The sequence below is a fragment of the Labeo rohita genome, chromosome 17 (genome assembly GCF_022985175.1).
Source record: "Labeo rohita strain BAU-BD-2019 chromosome 17, IGBB_LRoh.1.0, whole genome shotgun sequence".
Lineage (NCBI taxonomy): Eukaryota > Metazoa > Chordata > Actinopteri > Cypriniformes > Cyprinidae > Labeo > Labeo rohita.
In genome coordinates this window covers 33,158,114-33,181,247 of record NC_066885.1, presented here as the reverse complement: position 1 = coordinate 33,181,247, position 23,134 = coordinate 33,158,114, and the positions used below count along the sequence as shown (strand labels likewise).

Genomic DNA, 23,134 nt, shown 5'->3' with positions numbered 1-23,134 from the left:
TTGAATTGAATCACTTAGTTTTCAAAAATTGTTCCTGAAAACTATGAATTGTAAATTAAATTGATTCTCTTTCTACCCAAAGAATCATATCCCAAGCTGTTGAGAATCAAGATATAAGACGAGGTTTCCTGAATTTCGTATTATAAGATCTTTAGCATACTTTAATATACTTGCTCATACTCTTATGAGAGTATCATTGACACTTTTTTCTCAAAAACATCTCCACTGTATCTCACTCTCACCACAACAGGGTGTTTATGATGTCAGTGCAACATAGCAGAGTTTGTTTTGCAATAGCAACCAGCTGACTGTACATTATGCCTTACATATTTGAGAACAGAATGATGGGATTGAATTGAGTCAAGTATTCCTGACAGCCGTGTAATAAGAATTATAACAGGATTCTGTCGTTCTTACATTTCATCCAACATTGACTGCATTTGTTAGAAATCATGAATACCGTGCTGCAACATTCATTATAACTATGTCAGTTTAGTTCTCAGACTGTTCAATGCATCTTTTTAAGCTTGCATGTGCAGCTAGGAATAAATCCCCCCTTATATGACTGACATGAATGCGATAAGACAGACAGGTTATAACCCGTTGCAGCACTAGCGTTGTCCGCCTCCACCTTCCCCTCTTGCTGTCTGCCTGACCGCTCAAACACCGGGCCTGCGGGGAACAGCACCTGATTTATTTGGAAGGCCGTCGGACAGGATGAGTGGCATTTTAATGTGCTTTTGCGATGTCTGGTCACAAGCACTATTGATCACGGCACAGAGGAGTCATCCCTGGAGAGCCGGGGGTGCCGTGCGTGATGTCAGCACTGGAATGAGTTGCCGGTCGTGGTCTCCAAAATGAAATAGTGCCCTGTTGGAAGGGTCAGCCCAATAAACTCACATTCTAGGGAGATGGAACCTGCCAATCGGGTGGATGGCTGACAGATAGACGCTGGTTAATTTGGAGCTGTGCTGCCTGTCCATGTGAGGAGACTGGGTAAAATGTGTCTTTCTGTGGTAGGGAGAGAAAATAGATGTGGTGGAGTTGGTGGTGCTTTGGAAAGGCTTTTTGGATGGATGATGGTCTTATAGATACATAGATATGCAGACAGATGGATGAAAAGATAAATAAGGGATGGATGGATGGATGGATTGAAAGATGATTGATGGATGGATGGATTGAAAGATGATTGATGGATGAATGATAGATGATGGATAGATGAATAGAAAGATGATTGATGATGGATGGTTGGATGGATGGATGGATTGAAAGATGATTGATACACTGATAAATGGAAAGATGATGGATGGATGAATGATAGATGATGGATGGATGAATAGAAAGATGATTGATGATGGATGGGTGGATGGATGGATGGGTGGATGGATTGAAAGATGATTGATAAATGGAAAGATGATGGATGGATGAATGAATAGAAAAATGATTGATGGTGGATGGATGGATAGATGGATTGATTGATTGAAAGATGATTGATGGACAAATTGAAAGATGGATGATTGAATGATAGATAGATGAATGTTGGATGGGTAGAAAGATGATGGATGGATGGATTGAAAGATGATTGATGGATAAATGGAAAGATGATTGATGGATGGATGATAGGTGGATGGATGGTTGAATGGATAGAAAGATGGATGGGTAGAAAGATGGCTGATGGATGGATGGAAAAATAATGGATGGATAGAAAGATGATTGATGGATGAATGGATAGGTGATGGATGGATGAATAAAAAGATGACTGATAATGGATGGATGGATGGATGGATTGAAAGATGACTGATGTATGGATGTTTGAAAGATAATTGATGGATAACTGGATGGATGGACGGTTGATGGATGCATGAATGGATAGATGAAGGATGGATGAAGGATAGATGGATGGGTAGATGGATTGAAAGATGATTGATGGATGGATGGATGGATGGATGGAAGATGCGTGGACGAACAGAGAGATGATAAGTGGATGGATGGATAGAAATATGATTAATTTAGAAATATGGTTGATTGACTGATTGATTGATTGATTGATAATAGAACAATGATGGGTGGATGGAGAGATAGATATATAGTTTGAAAAATGGACAGGCTGCCTGAAAAATGAACATTCTGTCATCATCAACATGAGGTTGGATAAATGATGACAGAATTTTCATTTTTGGAAGAACTGTACCTTTAAAGGAAATGGATTGTTACTCACTCTCCCTGACTCAAATGAAAAAGACTCATGTCTGCTGGTCTCAAAGCTGGATCAATACAGTGATTATTGGATGATAAAATCACCTGCTCCTGCTGCTGGGTGGATCTATAAAATATATATTTGCCGAAGGTATAAAATGCAATTAATCACCTCTTAATCTCACAGCTGCAAGGTGTTGTGTGTGTGTGTGTGTGTGTGTGTGTGTGTGTGTGTGTGTACGTACATGACTGCTAAAGTTACCAGGAAATTTGTGATTTAATGCACAGCCTAGACAATGCAATACTAACAGGACAGGAATTAAAGACAAACTATTGTATAGTTTGTTTGGTCATCCAAATTCTGCATTATAATTCAGTATTAGTCTACCGTATTTTGCATGATTTATCATGAAGTAAAATGCTACCGATTAGACATCAGATTTATTCAAATAAATTAATGTAAATGTGACAATAGTCTACACATTTTGAAACACAAGAACTGCATGTTTATTATTTGATTATGGACCCTAATCCATATATTTTAATTTAATATTTAATGTAAATAAATAAATAGGATAGTCACTTGTATAATCTGTTCAGCAGGTTGTGCAACTGTTCATCTGATTAAAAGATGAACAGAAAAAAAAAACAAAAAAAAAAACTTCAACACAAATATTGGGCTGTAGGAATTCGACAGTACAAACTATTACTGCCTTTTTAAATAATTTTACATTTCTTTTAGTGTGTAATATAGTTGTCTGTGCATGTGTAAACCATCTGCAAAGTTGTCATCTCTCCACCAGAAAACAGCAGCCTGAAATGCCTTGTTTGTAGTTCTGCCATTATTTTTGTGACTTAGCTACTTCACCATGTTACACATTTGCAAATTTACAACAGTTTGGGCAGCAGCTGATTTGCTATGTCAGGGAGATCATATCTTTTTACTGTGAGGGCAAACACACTATATGAATTCCAATACTCACTCTATATCCTGTAGATTGTAATACTATTTACAGCTGCCCATTGAAGCCTTGGAGCTAAAACTCAATTTTCATTTCTATCACATGCTTTAAGAGGTTGACCAATCACGTCAGACTGAACCAGCCAACCAATTAGAGCAGACTAGGCTTTTCAGAAAGGTGCATTTCAAAAAGACATGAACTAAAACAGAGAGTTTCAGGCAGAAGGTGAAAAAAGTGCTGCATGAGATTTTTTTATTTATTTATTTATTGAGCTTTAAATCATGTTCTATGATGTTCAAGCAGACTTCAAAAATACATTTTTTTTTGAATGGAGCATAATATGGGTCCTTTCAATACTCTACATCTATGTCTCATGGTCTTGTTGTCATTCACTGCAAATTAAATATGGCGTTTACCCTGACTAAGGTCTATTGATTGTTCCACTTGTGCAACCCATAAATGATTTGGCATGCAGCCTGCTGTATTTGTCCCAATTCAAAACTCCTTCAGCCTATGCAGAGTAAATGATGTAGCCTGGTCTGGAGCGCATTGGACTGTACTAAAGCCCAGCAAATCGTAAGCCAGCTTGTTAATTGCCTTTTTTCTTATCTCTCCATGTCCAGTGTGTATGGCTGTCCTGTCGCCAAGAAGAGAAAACCCCTGGAGAGTCATGCCCTGGAGCCCTCGCCCAAGAGGAAGGTCTTTCTAACAGTCGTAGACCAGCAGTCAATGGAAAAATGCTACAAAACGCACAAAATGGAGGAGATGGATGAAAAAGAGGAGGAAGAGGAGGAGGAGGAGGAGGAAGAAGAAGAGGATGAGGAAGAGGAAAAAGAAGAAGAAGACGAAGCGGAGGAGGAATATACAGACAACGAGGACCAATATGAACAGGAAGAGGTAGAAGTGATTAATGGAGAAGAAGAAGAGGTGGAGCAGGAAGAAGAGGACATGGTAGAGGAGGAAGAGGAAGAAGAAGTAGAAAGAGAGGGGGAGGAAGATGAAGAAGAGGATGAGCTGGAGGAAGATGAGCAAGAGGATGACGATCAAATTCAAGAAATAGGTGAGAGCATGAATAAATCCATGAAAGATGGACAATTGATTTATTATGCAATAATTTGGCCCACAGTTTTTGCTGAGTGTAATTTTTGATACATCAGGCTTATTGGCTCATATACACTGAAAAATGGTAACATTTAAATTAACTGGTTTTCATTACAAAAAAAAAAAATCACCTAAAATAAAGTGGGACCTAATATTTAAATGCATAGTTTGATTATCAAAACATATAATGCAATGCAATTAGGGCTGTCAACGCATTACCTTAATTAGTTATGAAAAAAATAGCGCAATTAAAATATTTTAACACAGTTAACGCGCTGGCCTCGCCCCCAGACCTGTACGTCATCTTATATTTCATACAGATGACTGTTGACAAATATGATACAGGGCAACAACTCCACAAATGTAGTTATGTACTAAAATTCAGGATGTTGGTGCAAAACATGCGCCATGTATGTTTTTTGTCTAATTTTTAGATATTTCACATATCACGCGATATCACACTGGCAGCAAGAGCAATATGACTCGAGTGCTGATTTTATCCTGATCTATCACAAGCTTAAATGTGATTTTATACAACAGTTCAAGTTGATATTGTGTTATTTTGAACAAAATATTACGTTTTTGCAAAGTTTTGCAAAGAACATATTAGCTTTGAAGCCATAGCAGAATTGCTGCGTTTAGTTTCTGAATGAATCCACGTTTCAAACGAATCTTTTGAACCAATGATTCAAAGGCCCGTTCATAAATATTCCTGAATTAATCAGCTATTTGAACATAAAAAAATAAATAAATAGTAATAATAATAATAATAGTAATAATAATAATAAAAACATTAAAGGGATAGTTCAAATTTCATTTTTTGATAGAACAAAAAATGCTGAGATGTTTCTCAAATTATCTTCTTTTATGTTCCATAGTTTACGTTAGGCCGTTGCAGCCCAAATGTTTATTTGTAATAAATTTTATGTTGAATTAAACAAAATATTTCTTTCTAATATTTACATGATATATTCTCAGTTGACACAAAAATAGCTTTAAACAATCTTTTGTTTAAATTTAAATTTGTAAACTATCAATCAGACGACAGATTGCATACAACAGGTTCAACAGCAAAGTTTTGGTAATGTTGATCATTAAGATCATTTATTAGAAATTTGGGTATCATATATAATACAGTAGGCTTTAAAAGGTTAATCCGGCATCAGAATGTTTTATTTTTGGGTTTAGAAACAAAACCAGAGCTGAATGTGAAGTGAGTATTTCAGCCTCCAGAGGGGTAGAGGAGGTAATTTGGCAGTTAGGCATATTTGGAAGAAGGTCACCGTAATTTGAGGTGCAGTTGGATGATTTTGCTGTGACCTTCAGTCTCAGTATCAGGCTAAAAACAGCCGTCTCAAAACAGAGGTGCTCAGTTCATCGACACACACAGCCTACTGAAGGTGAGCTTTGAAGTGGAGCACTCTGGCAGGACCAATGCCCTCAAATACAACAGTCTGATTGTTTCAAAAAGTTACAAAATTTCAAGGAAAATTATTTAGAAGAATATATATTTTTCCATTATTTAATTTAAACAACAATTCATTTTTTTAAACTAATTTTATATACTGTGTGCACTCAAAAAAAATAATTCATTGGATGAACTCAATTTAATTGAGGGCAGGATTTACATCCAATAAATACGTGCAAACAAAAACAAATTCATGCAATGAAATGTAATTGAGTTGGGCCAACTCAATTTGATCAAATATAGTTTAAATGCAATTAATTCATTTATGAAGTGATTATTTTATGCTTGTTGAGCTCAAACAAAAACTGGAAAACAAATAACTGTGCAGAAATCCTTCTCCACTCCAAAAATGATACTATATTAGATTTACTTAACTTTAGGCATTAACCAACTTGTTAGGCATTAGCCATAAGATGGCTTTGTTACATTCATGGTATGCCCAAAGTAGTTGTTTAATTTATTATTAAAACAACTTTAACTCACGTTAGCAGGTCCTCAACCCAAGCACATGCTCTACACTTCACCACCAGAAACTGCTTTAAATACAAACAATTAATAAAAAAAATGCATAAAATAACATTTTATTTCAACATTTAGTCTCCTTATCCAGCCCAGTGCAAAGCATGATGGGAAGGGGAAAATCAACTTCCTAGTTACACAAGTAAAATAATTCATATACTCTTGACTCAAATGAAATACGTAAAATGGTTGTAAAAAATTGTGTTGGATTGACTTTTACTTAATTAAATTGAACAAGCACCAAATGTTATTTTTGGCCTACTTAACTGAAACATGAAAATATCAAGTTGAATCAAAACACAACTGTTTCAAGTCAGTTTAACACAATGCAGTTATTTAAATGGGAAACCTGACACAGTGGTGTTAAATGAATTTTTTTTTTTTTTTAATAAACCGAACAGTTTTGTATAGAATCTTTTTTTTTTTTTTTTTTTTTTTTTTTTTTGAGTGTGTGATTACAGTTTTGCAAAGAGTATTAGGTACTAATCCTAACATGCACATACATTATTTTAGCCCTATCACAGTAAGTGTAGAATTCATGTTCTCAATAATTTATTTTAAAAATCAAGATTAAAGATTATAATTTATTGTATATCTAGACCGGAAGCATTCATGTTGTCTGATTCATGGGACAGCATTATTGCCTACCAATTGTTTCAATATTTGGTGGGTCAGTTCTAGTGGTCTGTGAATGTCTGCTAAATCAGGGTGTAGGCGTGAGATGTGTCTCAGACATGTCTTCAGACAGCTCAGCCAGCCGCACATGGCAGGACAACGCTCTCCAATCAGACCTGACAGAGCCTTCTAGTCTAATTAACAATCAGACTCCCACATGTATTGGCATTAACCCTGTTTTCTGTGCTGTGTTTTCTTACCTAAGATATTGGCTTTGTCTCAAAACCTAGTGAGCTGACTGCATGAACAGTTGTCGACAGTGTGTTAATTGAATTAGAAGCTTATAAGTAACTGATTTTGCTCTTCACTGGCACAACTTCATTAACAGCTAATCAAGCACTGCAGTTTGCACTCAGCTAACATTCTATTGTTAGCATGAAGCCAAGCTAATGATATTAGCACAGGTACATATTGTAAATAATTAAATGGAATTAATATGCATTACTTATTTCTTCTCTTCTATTGGCCTTTTTTTAAAAAAAAAAAAAAAAAAAAAATGTTGATTTTAGATTATTTAGGGTTTGGAATGCAAACATAAAGAACTGATCATTCAGCCTGTCATTATTATATAATAAACTTTTTTTTTTTTTATAAAAATAGAATTTTATAAAAATTTAGAAGCCACGGGAACGTTCATATTTATAATGACAGTCTTTTGCATGGAAAAGTGTTTAAAGTCACATCAGGGTCTGAGCAGACGTACACACTTTTCCTTGTGTCAAATTGGAGTACTGCAGGTATTTGGAAATATAAGCAGCAGCCATGATGATGATGATAATGGTTGTGATAATGACGATGATAATGATAATAATAATAATAATAATAATAATAATTTGTATAGTGCATTTTGGTTAATTTTTTTTCTGACAGATATCATATGCTGGAAAACGGTTAACAGGCAAGATTAGAAATGTAAAATAAAAACTAAATTAGATTTTAAAAAATACATATATGAATGTCTAAGACCAGTAAATAATGCCATATATGTGAAAATATCACCATAAACAGAACATGAGTTTTGATGTGTCACCATGCTGCCGCACTTTTGTGAATGGAGAAACAAAATAAAATGTTATATAAGTAAATAAAATATAAAACGAAATATGTAAGCTTATTTATGTTTATTTTGTTTCATTTTTACTTACATAAAACGAAAGAAAATAACTGTGAGACAAATAAGCCATGCTGTCTCTCTTTTTTTGACAAATGTTTTAATAACAGTTAAGAAATTCCTTTAATGTTGGATCCAGTCCTCCATGTAAATCAAAATGCCTTAACCTCATTGTATATCTTGGCACAGCATTTGGATGTTACCATATAAATATGTAATTTATAGTAAAGTAAAAGTACTTTAAAAAATATTCACAGATGCTATCCTGTAAATGTAGCTGTTAGCAGGTACATTTTGTAACATATCTGTTGAAGATATTGAACATTTCTTTTTCTGTTGCCCTTTTTCTTTAATTTTAGGTTGATTTTAAAATAGACAAAAATAAATAAATAAATAAATAAATAAACAAAGCCCTTCATTTAGAACCTAATGATATTTTTTTCAACATTTTCAAAACTCATCTTTTTCTGATTTTTTAGATTTTCATTATTAATCTGTTAATTATCTTAGCACGGTTTTATATTCATAAGTCAAAAATAATGCAAAAGAAACCATCATATATTACCTTTTGTAAAACTGATCTTAAAACCCTTTCTAATATGAGATCACAAAATAAGAAGCTTATAAAAACAATACAAAAAAATTCTAAAGCTTTTCAAATTTATGTAACTGTATTTTATTTATTTATTTATTTTTTATTTTGGTTGTTGGTTGCTGGTGGTGTTGTTTGCATGCTTTGAGATTTGCAACGTTGCCCTGTGTTCCTGTGTTTGCCTTGTACTTTTGTGTGATCATGGAACTGAAAAAGTAAGCTATGTTGAGTTTTGGTTTTTTTCTGTGATTCGCTCCATAAATTAATAAATAAATAAAAAGGCATCCTGTTTTTCTAGATACTACAAATTAAAGCACAGTACTTTATTTGTATTTTTTTCTCATGTGTAAATTATTTTTCAACTTCGGCCTCACTAAAATAATTTTTGTTGACTGATGCTCTTTTATATACTAATGATATTAATTAGGGGGTATTTACAAGGCGGAGATCTGACACCAGTCAGCTGTGCACAATTTCAAGATCATTTGCGGTTTATAAATGTCACATCTGGAAGAGAGGCGTATGTGTTTTTGTGCGCACGTTCGCTTTCTCTGAATTGCACTTACGCACTTTTGAGAAATGATCTTAGAACAAATTTAGGACGATTTATATGCAACTTTTTATAAGAGAGGCCCCCCGGTTCCTGTACAAAAGTGTTATTTAATTTATTTTATTATCTTACTTTTAGATGTTCAAAAGATAGCATCACAATAACATCACAATATGAATATTAAGCAGTATAGCTGTTGTTTGGAAGGTCATCATGGCTGTGATTTAGCATGATGACACAGGTAATCACAGCCAGGCTGATAATAAGTTTTTGCTCTGCCAACAATTATTTATATATTTATTTGTTTTAACTAACATGTCTGTATTTTAAGTTCTATAGAGCTCTTTCTTTATAAATGAGTCCTTGTTCTTCTGAGCATTCTTCCAGTTTTCTTGATTTAACAGGGACTCCTGATCTTCTAGCCATCTTTCAAACTTTTTGTACGCATCATAAGACTCATAAAAAAATACTGAAGTCCTCTGGGGCAGTTTTCACAAGAGATATGAAAGCGGCACATATTTTAGGTGTTTGTTTACTGAACCAATTTCCAGTTTTTGTGGAATTGTCCCTTTGTCTGGAGTTTGATTGACAGGTGATCCGACCAATCATAATGCCAAACCTGCCATTTTGTCCAACAAACACACAGGAGAGTAGGTTTATGTCAGTGGACTTGAACGTGTTCATTCATGTTTATTTTGTGCTATAACTAGTAAAGAAGAAGAGATGATCAGTTCATGTACGCTTGAAATGAGGCGCTACAGCGATCTCTCATGATATTTTAAAGAGCCACAAAATGGTATTTATTGTTTTAATTTCTCAAAAAAAAAGAGACAAAAGTAGATAGCTGACACTTTGTTTCATCCTAAAAGCAACCTGCTCTGTCTTGTCTGCCAGTATGTCAGTGTCAGTGTCCTCTTTGCTCTGTGATGTGTTTTTCACTGTGTGACATGTACAATATGATGTGTGGCATTAAAGCACCATGGCATGTCTGACATAGCAACAGTAACTAAGGAGGGCAGGTCTTTGCGAAGGGTCAGTTATTTGAGACTGCTTTCTCTGTGGTTCTTGCTTAAATCCTCTTACTGCATGGGCAGTCTATACTACAGAGTGTCCCAGAATGCTTGTGTTTCACACTATGTTGTGCTGTAAACAAGTCCATTGAACTTTTTTGTTTTTACGATCTTGATTTTGCACCGAGCAATCAGATCTGATTAGAGTGTCTCTTTATTCTTTGCGCGTCCCGCCGCACATCTGTGGCAGACAATTTTGCATTCAGTTTTGAAAATAAAACCGAAACTACAACTTTTGGGGAAAAAAAAAATGGAAATGAATAACTTTCTCACTACAGTAGTAAAATAATGGATTTAAGGAAATAAAGAAAAAGAAGATCAGTAAAAGAATACGATTTTTACTATTTGCAAATAGTAATTGCACACACGTTTAACTGAATGCCTAATATGTCAAAAACATGAAATGGCTAAATGTTTGTTGTATCATCATATTCTATCATAAATTATATTAATCAAGTAAATGATTTTGCCTGTATTTGATAATTTTGACAAACATCTCAAAATAGTTTGCATCCCTAGATATTAGTTTAACATTTCTATATTAAAACAATTAGTAAAAACATGAACACACTTGAGAGCTGCTATATACCCTTACGAAAAAGAAGTTAATTCAAGTGTGCTATTAGTATACTTCTTTTAAACTAAAAATAGGAACGTATACTTTCAGTCTACTTTTTATGTACTTCTCAGTGTACATAACTCAGTGTACATGTACTTACATGCTTTATATACTTGACATTTGAAAATTACATTTAAGTATACTTGACTTATACTTAGAAAAAGTCTAAATATATTTGAGCTATACTTGTGCTCTGAGAATCCGTGTTTTCATTGTTATACATGAGAGATGCTATTACTCATCTTCTGAACAGAATTTCCAAAACACAAGCGAAGAAAAAAACAAAACAGATGCTTCCACACTGCAAAAAATGCAAATACATATTTTCCATTTTACGAAACATTTTGAGTCTCAAATACTAAAAAATGCTATTTTCTTGAAACTATATAAAAACCCTTGTCAGACCAACAAAATTATTTCAAATGTTGTCGCAACTAGTCAAACACAGTCTGAACAAAGAGTTTCATACTGTTGAAATTTTAAGGCTTTATAAGTTCCCAGCATGAATAAATTATCCAGTTACTGTTATAGGATTATTGTTTTACTGTTTGCTGACTTCATTGAAATTTTTTTGTTGTTGTTTTGTCATTATTGTTAGTTATTTGTTGTACTGTGACATAAAGATCTCATCTTTTTAATATTTGCTGATTGCCACCGATCTTGAGGTTTGTGTATCTAGTTTTGAGGCCTAGATACTTTCAACCACTTATATCCATTCCTTGGATGTCTTAATCTTGTAAAATCCTTTACAAACAAAGACAACGTTGTCTACATATTAGACTAAGTTATTCATAATGTTTTATATGTTCATATATTCATATAACAAAATATATACAAATGAATACCTAAATATGCACATAGTAGTATACTTAAAGTATGATATAAAGTTCACTTAAAGAAAACGTATGAGTATACTTGCAGTATAAAACTACTAATCTAGTAGTTTGCTGAGATTATACTTCAAAGTGTACTAAAAATGCATAAAAAAAAGTATTTAATTAGTAAACTATCGGTATACATATAAGTTCACTTTTAGTATACTTGCAGTACAAACTGAAGACATAGACGTAAACTAGTTGTGTACTCAAAGTTTACTACTGTTATACTTAAAGTATACTTAAAAGTATACTTTTATATACCAGAAAGTGGGCCAATTTAGTCCCAAGGAGTATTGAAATAGTACACTTAAAAGTATACTACTAGTACACTGATATTTGTATACTTACTACATAAAGTATACTTAAAAATATACTTGAACTTTACTGAAGTATACTTAATAAAATAAACTTAAAGTATACTTCTTTTTGGTAAGGAATAGTAGAAAAAACAGAAATACCTTGCATATATCTGAGCCTTGAAGTGATTATGACCATGATGCAAAAGTGGTTTAGAGCCAAACAAGTGGTTGGGTATGGAATAAAACTTTGTTTTGGACAATGCAATTGAACCAAGAGTTATCTGTTTAGCTGCTACAGCTGGTATAACAATATTTTCTTGTCTTTCACAGAGAGTGACCATATGAACTGCAGTCCCAGCAGAACAAGCCCCTCCATGGAGAAGGACAACAACAACAATGATGAATACGACAACTACGATGAACTGGTGGCCAAATCTCTGCTCAACTTGGGCAAGATCGCAGAGGACGCCGCTTACCGGGCCATGACTGAGTCCGAGATGAACAGCAACTCTTCAAACAGTGCAGAAGAGGAAGAGGAGGAGGAAGAGGAAGAAGAAGATGATGAAGAGGATGAAGAAGATGAGGAAGATGAGGACGGCTCAAGGAAAGGTGAGCTGAGTCTAGACGTGAACAGTGATGTGGTAAGGGAGACTGTGGACTCTCTAAAGCTCCTGGCGCAGGGTCACGGAGTCACGCTCTCAGAAAACCTCCACGAGAGGCCGTTTCAGGATGAAGGGATCGAGAGCACGGACTGCGATATAAACGGAAATGGGCCCATGGGTAATGGACTCAGTGGTAACTGCGGTAAAGCCACCACTAATGGCCAGATGGGAGAAAAGAGTGACGAGGAAGTTTGTCTGAGCAGTTTGGAGTGTCTTCGCAACCAGTGCTTTGACTTGGCACGCAAGCTAAGCGAGACAAAACCATCCGAGCGGTTCAACAACAACCAGCAGGTAGGGATCATTTCTTCTTGACCGATATTAACCCAGCTAACAAGGAATGTTCTCAGAGCTTTGGTGAATGTTCTGGCATGGTTCTCTCAAAGTCACAAAGTCATGAACAAGTGTTCTTCCAATAACATTAATGGAATGTTCATTTAAAGTTATCTGGGGCCGGCTGCATAAAAAGGTTAAGACTATAGTCTTAAAAGTTAGTCAGCTAATTATTTTGTTTAAAGACTGATCATAATTTTTAAAATTCAGTTACATAAAAATGTAGATTAGTCTAAGTTGAGGCCAAAAAATAACTGATCACACCTTGACTAACCACTAGTTGGTCAGATTAATTCTTAAACACTGTCTTAACATTATGCAACTGGCTGTTGGCCCTCATAAAGTTCTTGGTGTATCATCCAAGCAATGTTTTTTTTTTTTTTTTTTTCTGAAACATTTTTATTTAGATGTTCTATCATATTCAGAGAACATTCAAAAGTAATGTCCCCATAATGTTTGCAAAATGATAAAACTGAACATTCCCTTAATGTTTTTGCTAACATTTGAATAAACAAGAAAAAAATGTTTAAATAATTTACAAAATACGTAATGCAAACATTATCAAAAAATTCTTAGAATATTTTTTTTTGTTAGCTGGGAACTGACCATTAACTGACAAGAAAGTTAAATCTGAATTAAATTAGAGGATTAACAATTGTCTGCGACCCATTATAAATACCATAATTTTTTTTTTTTTTAATATATATTAAAGACGTTATTTTTACACATGGTCACGTCATCATGCAACTGCAGCGCTACTGTGAATGTAGAAAAACAGACAAAATTAAATAACAGGCCTACATGAAATATATTTCACTTAAATTATAATATTACCATATTAACTAAATTAAAACGTACACTAAATAATATGGTGCCAAGTGTGTGGTGTGCATTGACATAATACTTAGGAGTGAATCCCATAAGTTATCATACCATGACTGCAAAACTGCAATGATTTTTACACTGGTAACCAGAGAAATATTTAGGCGTCTGGTGGCTTTTTGGTATTTACTTTTTTACCAGTAATATTAGCAACCAAAGACATGTTACAGCCATCAGTTTCAACAAAACCACTACTGACAGAGTATGCTGTGTTTTGTTTGTGCTCGCTCTTGAAGTGTTGCCATGTCCCCTTTTATTTGGGCTTGTTGTTTTTGGACTCTTCCCATAAAGTGAGCCGCTGTATATAAAGTGGGCAGCTGCGGCTTGTGATGTTTTCATTTTATTTCCAAAATACAGCAAGCACAAGTGTGTTTACTTCTTAAAGACTGAATGTAGTTGTCTTTGTACATGGACATTTCCTTTTTAAATTTTGTTGCTATTTTTGAACAAATTAATATTACAGGGACCAAAGACTCTTATGTTTGCCAGTTTTAACTAAACTGCTATTGACAGAGGCGTCATGTTTTATTTACATTTGAAAGGCTGCTTAGCAAAGTACTTTCTTTCAGTGCTGCCATGTCCACTTATTATAAGTGTCTTTGGGCTTGACTCATAATGCAATCTAGTTTATGGACTTATTAAAGTGGCCAGGTGTGGACTGCACTGTTCTGGTCTTATTTCCAATATAAATTGATTAAGGTTTATTATGAGCTTGTTCTTATTTGCTGATTTTTGTAACAAGATCTGGCAACACGAATGAGTCGAGGCTCATACCTCTTTCTCTTATTTTTTGCTCTGCGCATACAAAAAAGAGACACATCTCTGATGCCTGTTTAAATACATTATTAACAACTAGATGGTCAGTTTGGCTCTGTACAAACTGTGTGGTTGTACATTGTAAATGCGGTTGCCACTACCTTAATTTACCATTTCCATTTACCTTGGAATTCAGATATCGGAGTTGGGAATGAACGGTCCAGTCCAATACCAGCTGTTTTGTGAACACGTTACAAATAAAAAGTGGTATTTTGCACACACATATCGAAATATCATGTCCACAGATACCAGTTGGATAATAATACTGTATGTCAGGCTTGTTGTGATTCCCAGGGTTCATACAAGGTGCTTAAGTGCTTGAAGTAATTGAATTTGACTTTTTGAATTTTAAGGCTTGGAAAACCCTTGAAAATAGCAATATCCCTAAAGAGGTACTTGAAAAGTGCCTGAATTATTGAAAGAAAATGTATCTATGAAAGAAGTGTTTAATTTTGTCAATAAGCACATATCTTTCCATGCAAAATTCACGCAATTAAAAAAAAAAAAAAAAACAAAAAAAAAAAAAACACTTTTTTGCTTATTTCAGTGAATGTCAGAAAACTATCGAGCTTAGCAAGTAGTAGTACTGACAGTGTCGTGTAAACATGGCTTAAGATGCAAAAAGAGAAAAAAAAGATGAACCAAATCAGTTGAGTCATTTACACTGGAATCACTCCAATTGATTCAAACTCATAATTTCAAGCGATTCACTAGCAAAAACCAGATCAAATTAAAAGAGCCATTCATTTTCAAATTTCGACATCGCTTGTAATGATTGTAAAAAGCAAACAAAGATTTTCAAAATGCTGAATCAGTTAAACTGTTGTGTTGCAAAGTGATTCACTATTTCGAAATGCTCCAATCAGATCGCGTATTGTGAATCATTTGGTTTAGATTGGAACTTCGCATTGGGACTTCGGAGCGCGTATCTTGAATCATTTGATTAAGATCGGAACGGATTTGTGAAAATAATTTAGCGAATTGAATCAATCATTCAAATCAAATGATTCACGATACACGATTTAGAAGTCCTGATCTAAATCTGATTCAGAGTGTGGATCACGAATCATTTGATTTAGATCGGAACTCTGGAGCGAGGAGGTGTTTCAGTTAAAAGTTCCTACTGAGATCTCAGAATTACGACTTTCGAGTACAATTGGAACGCACAACTAATTTGGTTGTAGATTGCAATTGTTCTTCCTGTAAACTGTGTGTGTACAGAACAGGACTAAAAGCTGCAGTGTGTATGTGGCTCAAAATCACTTTTGAACTGCAAGAGATATAGTAGTATTAGTTGGTCAAAAATCTTACTGTCAGTTAACTATTTACCAGTTAATTATGTATGCATCCCTGCCAGGAGGCTCATCAGCTTTATCAAGAGGCCCAGCAGCAGCTGCAGCATCAGAGTCCTGAGGAGACCCGCGTCCTCGAGCGGAATTACTCCGACATGGTCAACCTGATGAAGCTGGAGGAGCAGCTCAGCCCGCGCTCCAAGGCTTTTTCCAGCTGCGCGGCAGAGCACAAGGTCTTCCAGGACTGCGATGAAGACACCACCTCCGTCACGTCGGACCGCTCAGAGGACGTTTTCGACATGACCAAAGGCAACCTGTCACTGCTGGAGAAGGCCATAGCGCTGGAAACGGAGCGGACCAAAGCTTTGCGGGAAAAAATGGCTTCAGAAGCAGTCAGGAGAGATAGACTGCATTTGCATGAGGATGGTTTGAGGCACAGCTGTGCAGAGGAGCGGAAGGCGCGTCTGCACCACGATGGCCTAAAGAAGCCCTTCTACCTTAAAGGTAATCTCATATTACATAACACACAACCAGCACTTGAAATTATTTGTCTTAAGAGTTTGATGACAACCTGCTTTATTACATACTTCATTACTGCACAATCAGCACAAGTTAAAATAAAAATAAAATAAAATAATAATAATTATAATATAGACATAGTGACAGCTTACTGCTTTTTACTATATGAACACAAAAGAAACATTTAAAAAATCATGTGTACTTTTTTCTTATATGTACTTAAAATAAGTTAAAATTTGCGAGTTGCAAAAGCATGTGAATCTTTGCTTTCAGTACCCATTGTGGTGTCACACCAACAGAGGCCGCTCCCACGATAGTTGATTGACATGAGCGTTTTACCTCAGATCAGGTGAAACAGTCCGCCCTCTTTGTTTCACTGCTGGAGCAGGGATGTAAGTTAGACAAGAATATCTCCGATTGAGCGATTGAGGTGTTGTGTTGCTGGATGTAATAATGAACGTAGTGGTCGTCATTTACTCCCGACATCTGAGCTGCTGAAGATGCAGTGGATTATGTTTGTTTGTGAAGGGAATGCGCCTCCCGATCTACATATATCCGTCTATGTTCGCGCAAATCATTCATGATCCAGCTTCACTTTCAGCAGAAGTGAGTATAAGGGTTTTTTTATGAATCTTTGTGATCGCCTTTCCTAATAATGTGCTAGTTAGCAAGTTTAGCGGCTAAACGCGGCTAAAGTAAACAGGTTCGTCTCTCCACACAGAGAAGAGAGGGGCGGGGCGAGCAGAGCTCATTTGCATTTAAAGCAGCCTCGACCAGAATGAGATGATTTTTGCAGAGCTGATTTTGACAAGGTAAAAAGGGTGTTGTTTTACACAACCATTGAGAATTTTTAACCAAAGTATATTACAGACTTTTCATTAAGACCCTAAAGAATCATATCAACTCAAAATGGGCATCCGATGACCCCTTTTTTTGGTAAACCATTTTTTGGTATAATGACTTGTGCGCTTGGGGTCGCTGTCTTGCTGCATTACCCACTTTCTTCTAAGATTCATTTCATGGACAGATGTCCTGACATTTTCCTTTAGAATTTGCTGGTATAATTCAGAATTCATTGTTCCATCAATGATGGCAAACCATTCTGGCCAAGATGCAGCAAAACAGGCCCAAACCACGATACCACCACCACTATGTTTCACAGATGGAACAAGGTTCTAACACTGGAATGAAGTGTTTTTCTTTTTCCAAACATAACACTTCTCATTTTTGGTCTCATCCATCCACAAAACATTTCTCCAGTAGCCCTCTGACTTGTCCATATGATCTTTAGCAAACTGCAGACAGGCAGCAGTGTTTTTTTTTGTTTTTTTGTTTTTGGAGAGTTGCGGCTTTCTCCTTGCAACTCTGCCATCCATCCCATGGTTGTTCATGAACATTAATATTAACCAATGTGAGAAAGGCCTTTATGTCTTTAAGTTACTCTGAGGTTCTTTGCAACCTTGCAGACTATTACAACCCTTACCAAAAAGAAGCATACTTCAAGTGTACTTAAGTAAAGTTAAAGTATATTTTTAAGTATACTTTATGTGATAAGTATACAAATATCAGTGTGCTAGTAGTATGTGTACTATTTCAATACTTCTTGGGACTAAATTGGCCCACTTTCTAGTATATAGGTGTGCTTTAGGTATAACAGTAGTAAACTTTGAGTACACAATTAGTTTACATCTAGGCTTTTAGTTTGTACTGCAATTATACTAAAAGTGAACTTATGGGTATACTGATAGTTTACTCATTAAATACTTGTAGAATTTTTAGTACACTTTAAAGTATAGTCTCAGTAAACTACTAGATTAGTAGTTTTATACTGCTAGTATACTCATACGTTTTCTTTAAGTGAACATTACATCATACTTTAAATATACTAATACGTCCCTATTTAGGTATTAATTTGTATATATTTTGTTATATGAGTATACGAACATACAAAACATCAAAAGAAAGAAGAGGGCATCTGCTTGTAAACAAAAACATTTTATTCTAACTTCATGCATTCTTTTATATAAACACTTGAATGTGGATGAGTTTCATAAATAAAAAACAAAGAAATAAACAACATTTTGAACAAAACGCTGAAAAAAGACTGAATTGGATTCAGAATAATAATCAAAATGTAGATGGAGTTGATCAACACCCCAAAGCTTGGCAGTCATTATTACCTCTTCATGGGTCGACATTTTATTCTGTAACATTACACAGTTTGGATGCTTTTTTATGATCGTGTTAGATTATATGTGGAAGCATCTGTTGTTTCAGTCGCTTGTGTTTTGGAAATTCTGTACAGAAGACGTGTAATAGCGATGAAAACATGGATTCTCGAAGCACAAGTATAGCTTAAATATCTTGACTTTTCTAAGACTTTTTCTAAGTATAAGTCAAGTATACTTAAATGTCATTTTAAGTGTATTTCTGACAAGTACATAAAGCACATTTCTGAGAACCTTCTTGTTTTTAGTTTAAAAGAAGTATACTAGTAGCACACTTGAATAAACTTCTTTTTCATAAGGGAAGGTCTGAATAAAGGATTCATGTTTGGTTGGCCTTGCTGATTCTTTTAACAGGTCTTACAAGTCTTACCCTCGAGCTGCCTGTCATGTTACATAATCTTTGCATCCCTGGATGTGAACCTACATGAACGCAGACATTAGTTTAAGATGAGTGTCTTTGTCATGACTTACACATTTAAAAAGCCCAATTTCTCAGTCACTTTAATCATGCTTGTAAATGTATCGTGTGTAAATATGAGTGAATTGCAGTTTATAAAGGATGTGATTGTTTCATTTCAAATAGAACTAGATTTTCTCATGTTATCCCATCCAAATCTCATCACTTGGTGTCAAGCGTTTGGACATTGTTTTACATATATTTGAGTTGACAGACTTCATAGAAAAATCACGTAATATATCACTGACTCTGATTTTTTTATCTTCAGACTGTGATTTCTTTCAGTCGGAAGATATCAAACATATTTGATATTTTAAGCTTATTTTAGAACACATATTGTTTTCATTTGTCATGTGTCTTCAAGCAACAAGGCGCACGTTTCTGACCAAGTTTGTTGTGATAGGAACAACGTGAAAGTCTGGTAGTATGTGATCCTCAGGCGCTTATGATGGCTGGTTTTTCCTCTGTAACTACCCATACCAAAAATAAGTATACTTCGAGTTTATTTCATTAAGTATACTTAAGTAAAGTTTAAATATATTTTTAAGTATACCTTATGTAGTAAGTATACAAATAATAGTGTGCTAGAAGTATACTTGTATTTCAATACTCCTTGGGACTAAATTGGCCCACTTTCTAGTATATAAAAGTATACATTCAAGCATACTGTAAGTATAACATTAGTAAACTTTGAGTACACAACACGTTTATATCCATGTTTTAGTTTGTACTGCAACTATACTAAAAGTGAACTTATAGGTATACTGATAGTTTACTAATTAAATACTTGTAGCATTTTTAGTATACTTTGAAGTGTAGTCTTAGTGAACTACTAGTAGTTTTATACTGCAAACTACTAGTAAGTTTTCTTTAAAGGGGTCATCGGATGCCCATTTTCCACAAGTTGATATGATTCTTTAGGGTCTTAATGAAAAGTCTCTAATATACTTTGATTAAAAATTCTCAATGGTTTTGTAAAACAACACCCTTTTTACCTTTTCAAAATCAGCTCTGCAAAAATCATCTCATTCTAAGGGGTTGTTCCTTTAAATGCAAATGACCTCTGCTCACCCCGCCCCTCTCTTCTCTCTGTGGAATGACAATCTTGTTAACTTTAGCCACATTTAGCCGCTAAACTTCCTAACTACCACGTTATTAGGAAAGGCGATTGCAAAGATTCATAAAAAAAACGCTTATACACACTTCTGCTGTAAGTGAAGCTGGATCATGAATGATTCGCGCGAACATAGACGGATATATGTAGATCGGGAGGCGCATTCCCTTCACAAACAAATGTAATCCACTGCATCTTCAGCGGCTCAGATGTCGGGAGTAAAAGACGACCACTATGTTCATTATTACATCCATCAACACAACACTTCAAATCGCTCAATTGGAGATATTCTTGTCTAACTTACGTCCCTGCTCTGGCATCAAAACAAGGAAAGTTACTGGACTGTGACAGCTGGTCTGAGGTAAGAGCTCATGTCAATCAACTATCGTGGGAGTGTCCTCTGTGGGTGTGATGGCACACCGACAAACATCTGAGAACGGCTCGATTTGAAAAAGGGGATATTATTTTTACAGATTAATTAAAAACCACTGCATGGATTTTTATCATTATAGAGTAGATTTGTACATACACTGCCAACACACAATGTTCAAACAACATGAAAAAGTGAACTTAGCATCCGATAACCGCTTTAAGTGAACTTTACATCATACTTTAAGTATACTACAATGTCTCTATTAGGTATTAAATTGTATATTTTGTTATATGAATACCTAAACATACAAAACATCAAAAGAAAGAACAGGGCATCTGCTTGTAAACAAAAACATTTTATTCTAGCTTCATGCATTCTTTTTTATAAGCACTTGAATGTGGATGAGTTTCATAAGTAATAATAAAAAAGAAATAAATAAACAACATTTTGAACAAAATGCTGGAAAAAAGACTATGAATTAGATTCGGAGTGAAAAATCAAAACATAAAGGAGTCAATCAACACCCCAAAACTTGACAGTCATTATTACCTCTTCATGGGCCACATTTTATTCCATAACGTTACAGTTTTGATGCTGTTTTATGACTGATGATTGTGTTAAAAATGTGTGGAAGCATCTGTTGTTTTTTTGTTTTTCTTCGCTTGTGTTTTGGAAATTCTGTACAGAAGATGTATAAAAAGCACCCCCTACCACCTAACATATTTTGACTTTTTGTAAGTATAAGTCAAGTATACTTAAATGTCATTTTAAGTATATTTCTGAGAAGTACATAAAAAGTAGACTGAAAGTACACTTTCCTATTTTTTGGTTTAAAAGAAGTATACTAATAGCACACTTGAATAAACTTCTTTTTAGTAAGGGAAGTCTTGACTTGTAGCGATCTTTGTTGGTTGACCACTCCTAAGGAGGATAATAGTGGTCTTAAATTTCCTCCATTTGTAAACAAAGTCCAAACTCTTTAGAGATGGTTTTGTAACCTTTTCTAGCTGGATGAGCAAAAACTTTTTTTTTTTTCTGAGGTTCTCAGAGATCATGCCATGCCACAAACATGATCAGACTTTAATAGATTTCTTTAATTAAAACAGGGCGTACACTGGCACCTGATAGTCATCCTATTGATTGATAACACATCTGAACAAATGGACTCTAATTTCACCTTAAAATTAACTGCTAATCTTAGAGATTCATACTTTTGTAACTTACTTTTTCTCAATAAATAAATGACAAAGTATATATTTCCATCTCATTTGTTTGATTGGATTCACTTTGTTAACATTCAGGACTTCTGATTAACTTTTTGGTCATATTTTCTATATTTCTGCATAAATTCTAAAGGGTTCACAAACTTTTAGGCAGCACTGTATAGTATCAGATTTTTTTTTTTTTTTTTTTGTTCTGTCCTAAGCTATGGTTATTGCTCTTAATCATCACATTTTCAGATTCAGTCCCACATTTAAATACAAAAACTTTACAGTGTGTAGCTCGAAGTATGAAAACTAAAACTTTTACTTAAATTTTCAGTTATAAATGGAACGCTTCCTTTATAATCACTGAAGCTGTCAATCATGTCAGTGTGAGTTCACTGAGCTCTGCACTCTTGCCAAAACAACCGTCAAAAATAAATTCTATACTGTTGTCTATACTGCACAATGAATCTCTTTTTTACATGGTTTACACCAGGGGTGCCAACCCTGTTCCTGGAGACCGACCTTCCTGCAGAGTTTAGTTCCAACCCTAATCAAACACACCTGTCTGTAATTATCAAGTGCTCCTTCAGATCCTAATTAGCTGGTTCAGGTGTGTATGGTCAGGGTTGGAGCTGAACTCTGCAGGAAGGTCGATCTCCAGGACCAGGGTTGAGCACCCCTGGTTTACACCATTTTATTCCATGAAATGGTTGCTTAATGCAACCCCCAATGTGTGTTTTGCTTGTCTTTATTATTTTTCTTAGAGAGTGACTGTTAGTGCACATGCTACCAGTTTCCACTCATATTGTCCCTTTTTTCCCCAATTCCTTTTTGCACTGATTCAGTGCACCGTCCCATAAATATCCCACATGAAGATAAATAAAATAAGTAATGCATGTCCAAATGAGATTTGAAAGACAATCTAAATGTCAGCCTTTCATTTACACAAGTTATCGACGCTGAATATGTTTCTCATTTGGTGAGCTACTCCTTCAGTAATAAAATGATATCACCCTACTCCTTTAAAATCCCAGAGCAGAAAGGTCAGTTTAAGTGGATAGGTTCAGTGCTCTTCTGTTTCTTTGCTCTGAGAGGGGATCCCGTACTGACCCCGGGACAAGCTTTCTCAAACATCTCCATGCCTGCAGTGCAAACAGCAGTGGCTTAATGTTGTTCAAACAGGCCAGCACGGCCACATCACAGGCTAAGCTTG

General features: G+C 35.0%; 1 protein-coding gene across 3 annotated transcripts in view; it reads left to right on the top strand.

The window, feature by feature from the left end:
• The window catches only part of myt1lb (myelin transcription factor 1-like, b), a 166,476-nt gene that overhangs the window by 78,544 nt on the left and 64,798 nt on the right, over positions 1-23,134 (top strand). For all 3 annotated transcript variants that reach the window (XM_051133403.1, XM_051133402.1, XM_051133404.1), the window contains 3 exons: positions 3,782-4,218; positions 12,371-12,993; positions 16,088-16,526. In XM_051133403.1, the coding sequence (XP_050989360.1) occupies positions 3,782-4,218; positions 12,371-12,993; positions 16,088-16,526 (1,499 nt within the window). The remainder of the gene's footprint in view (positions 1-3,781; positions 4,219-12,370; positions 12,994-16,087; positions 16,527-23,134) is intronic.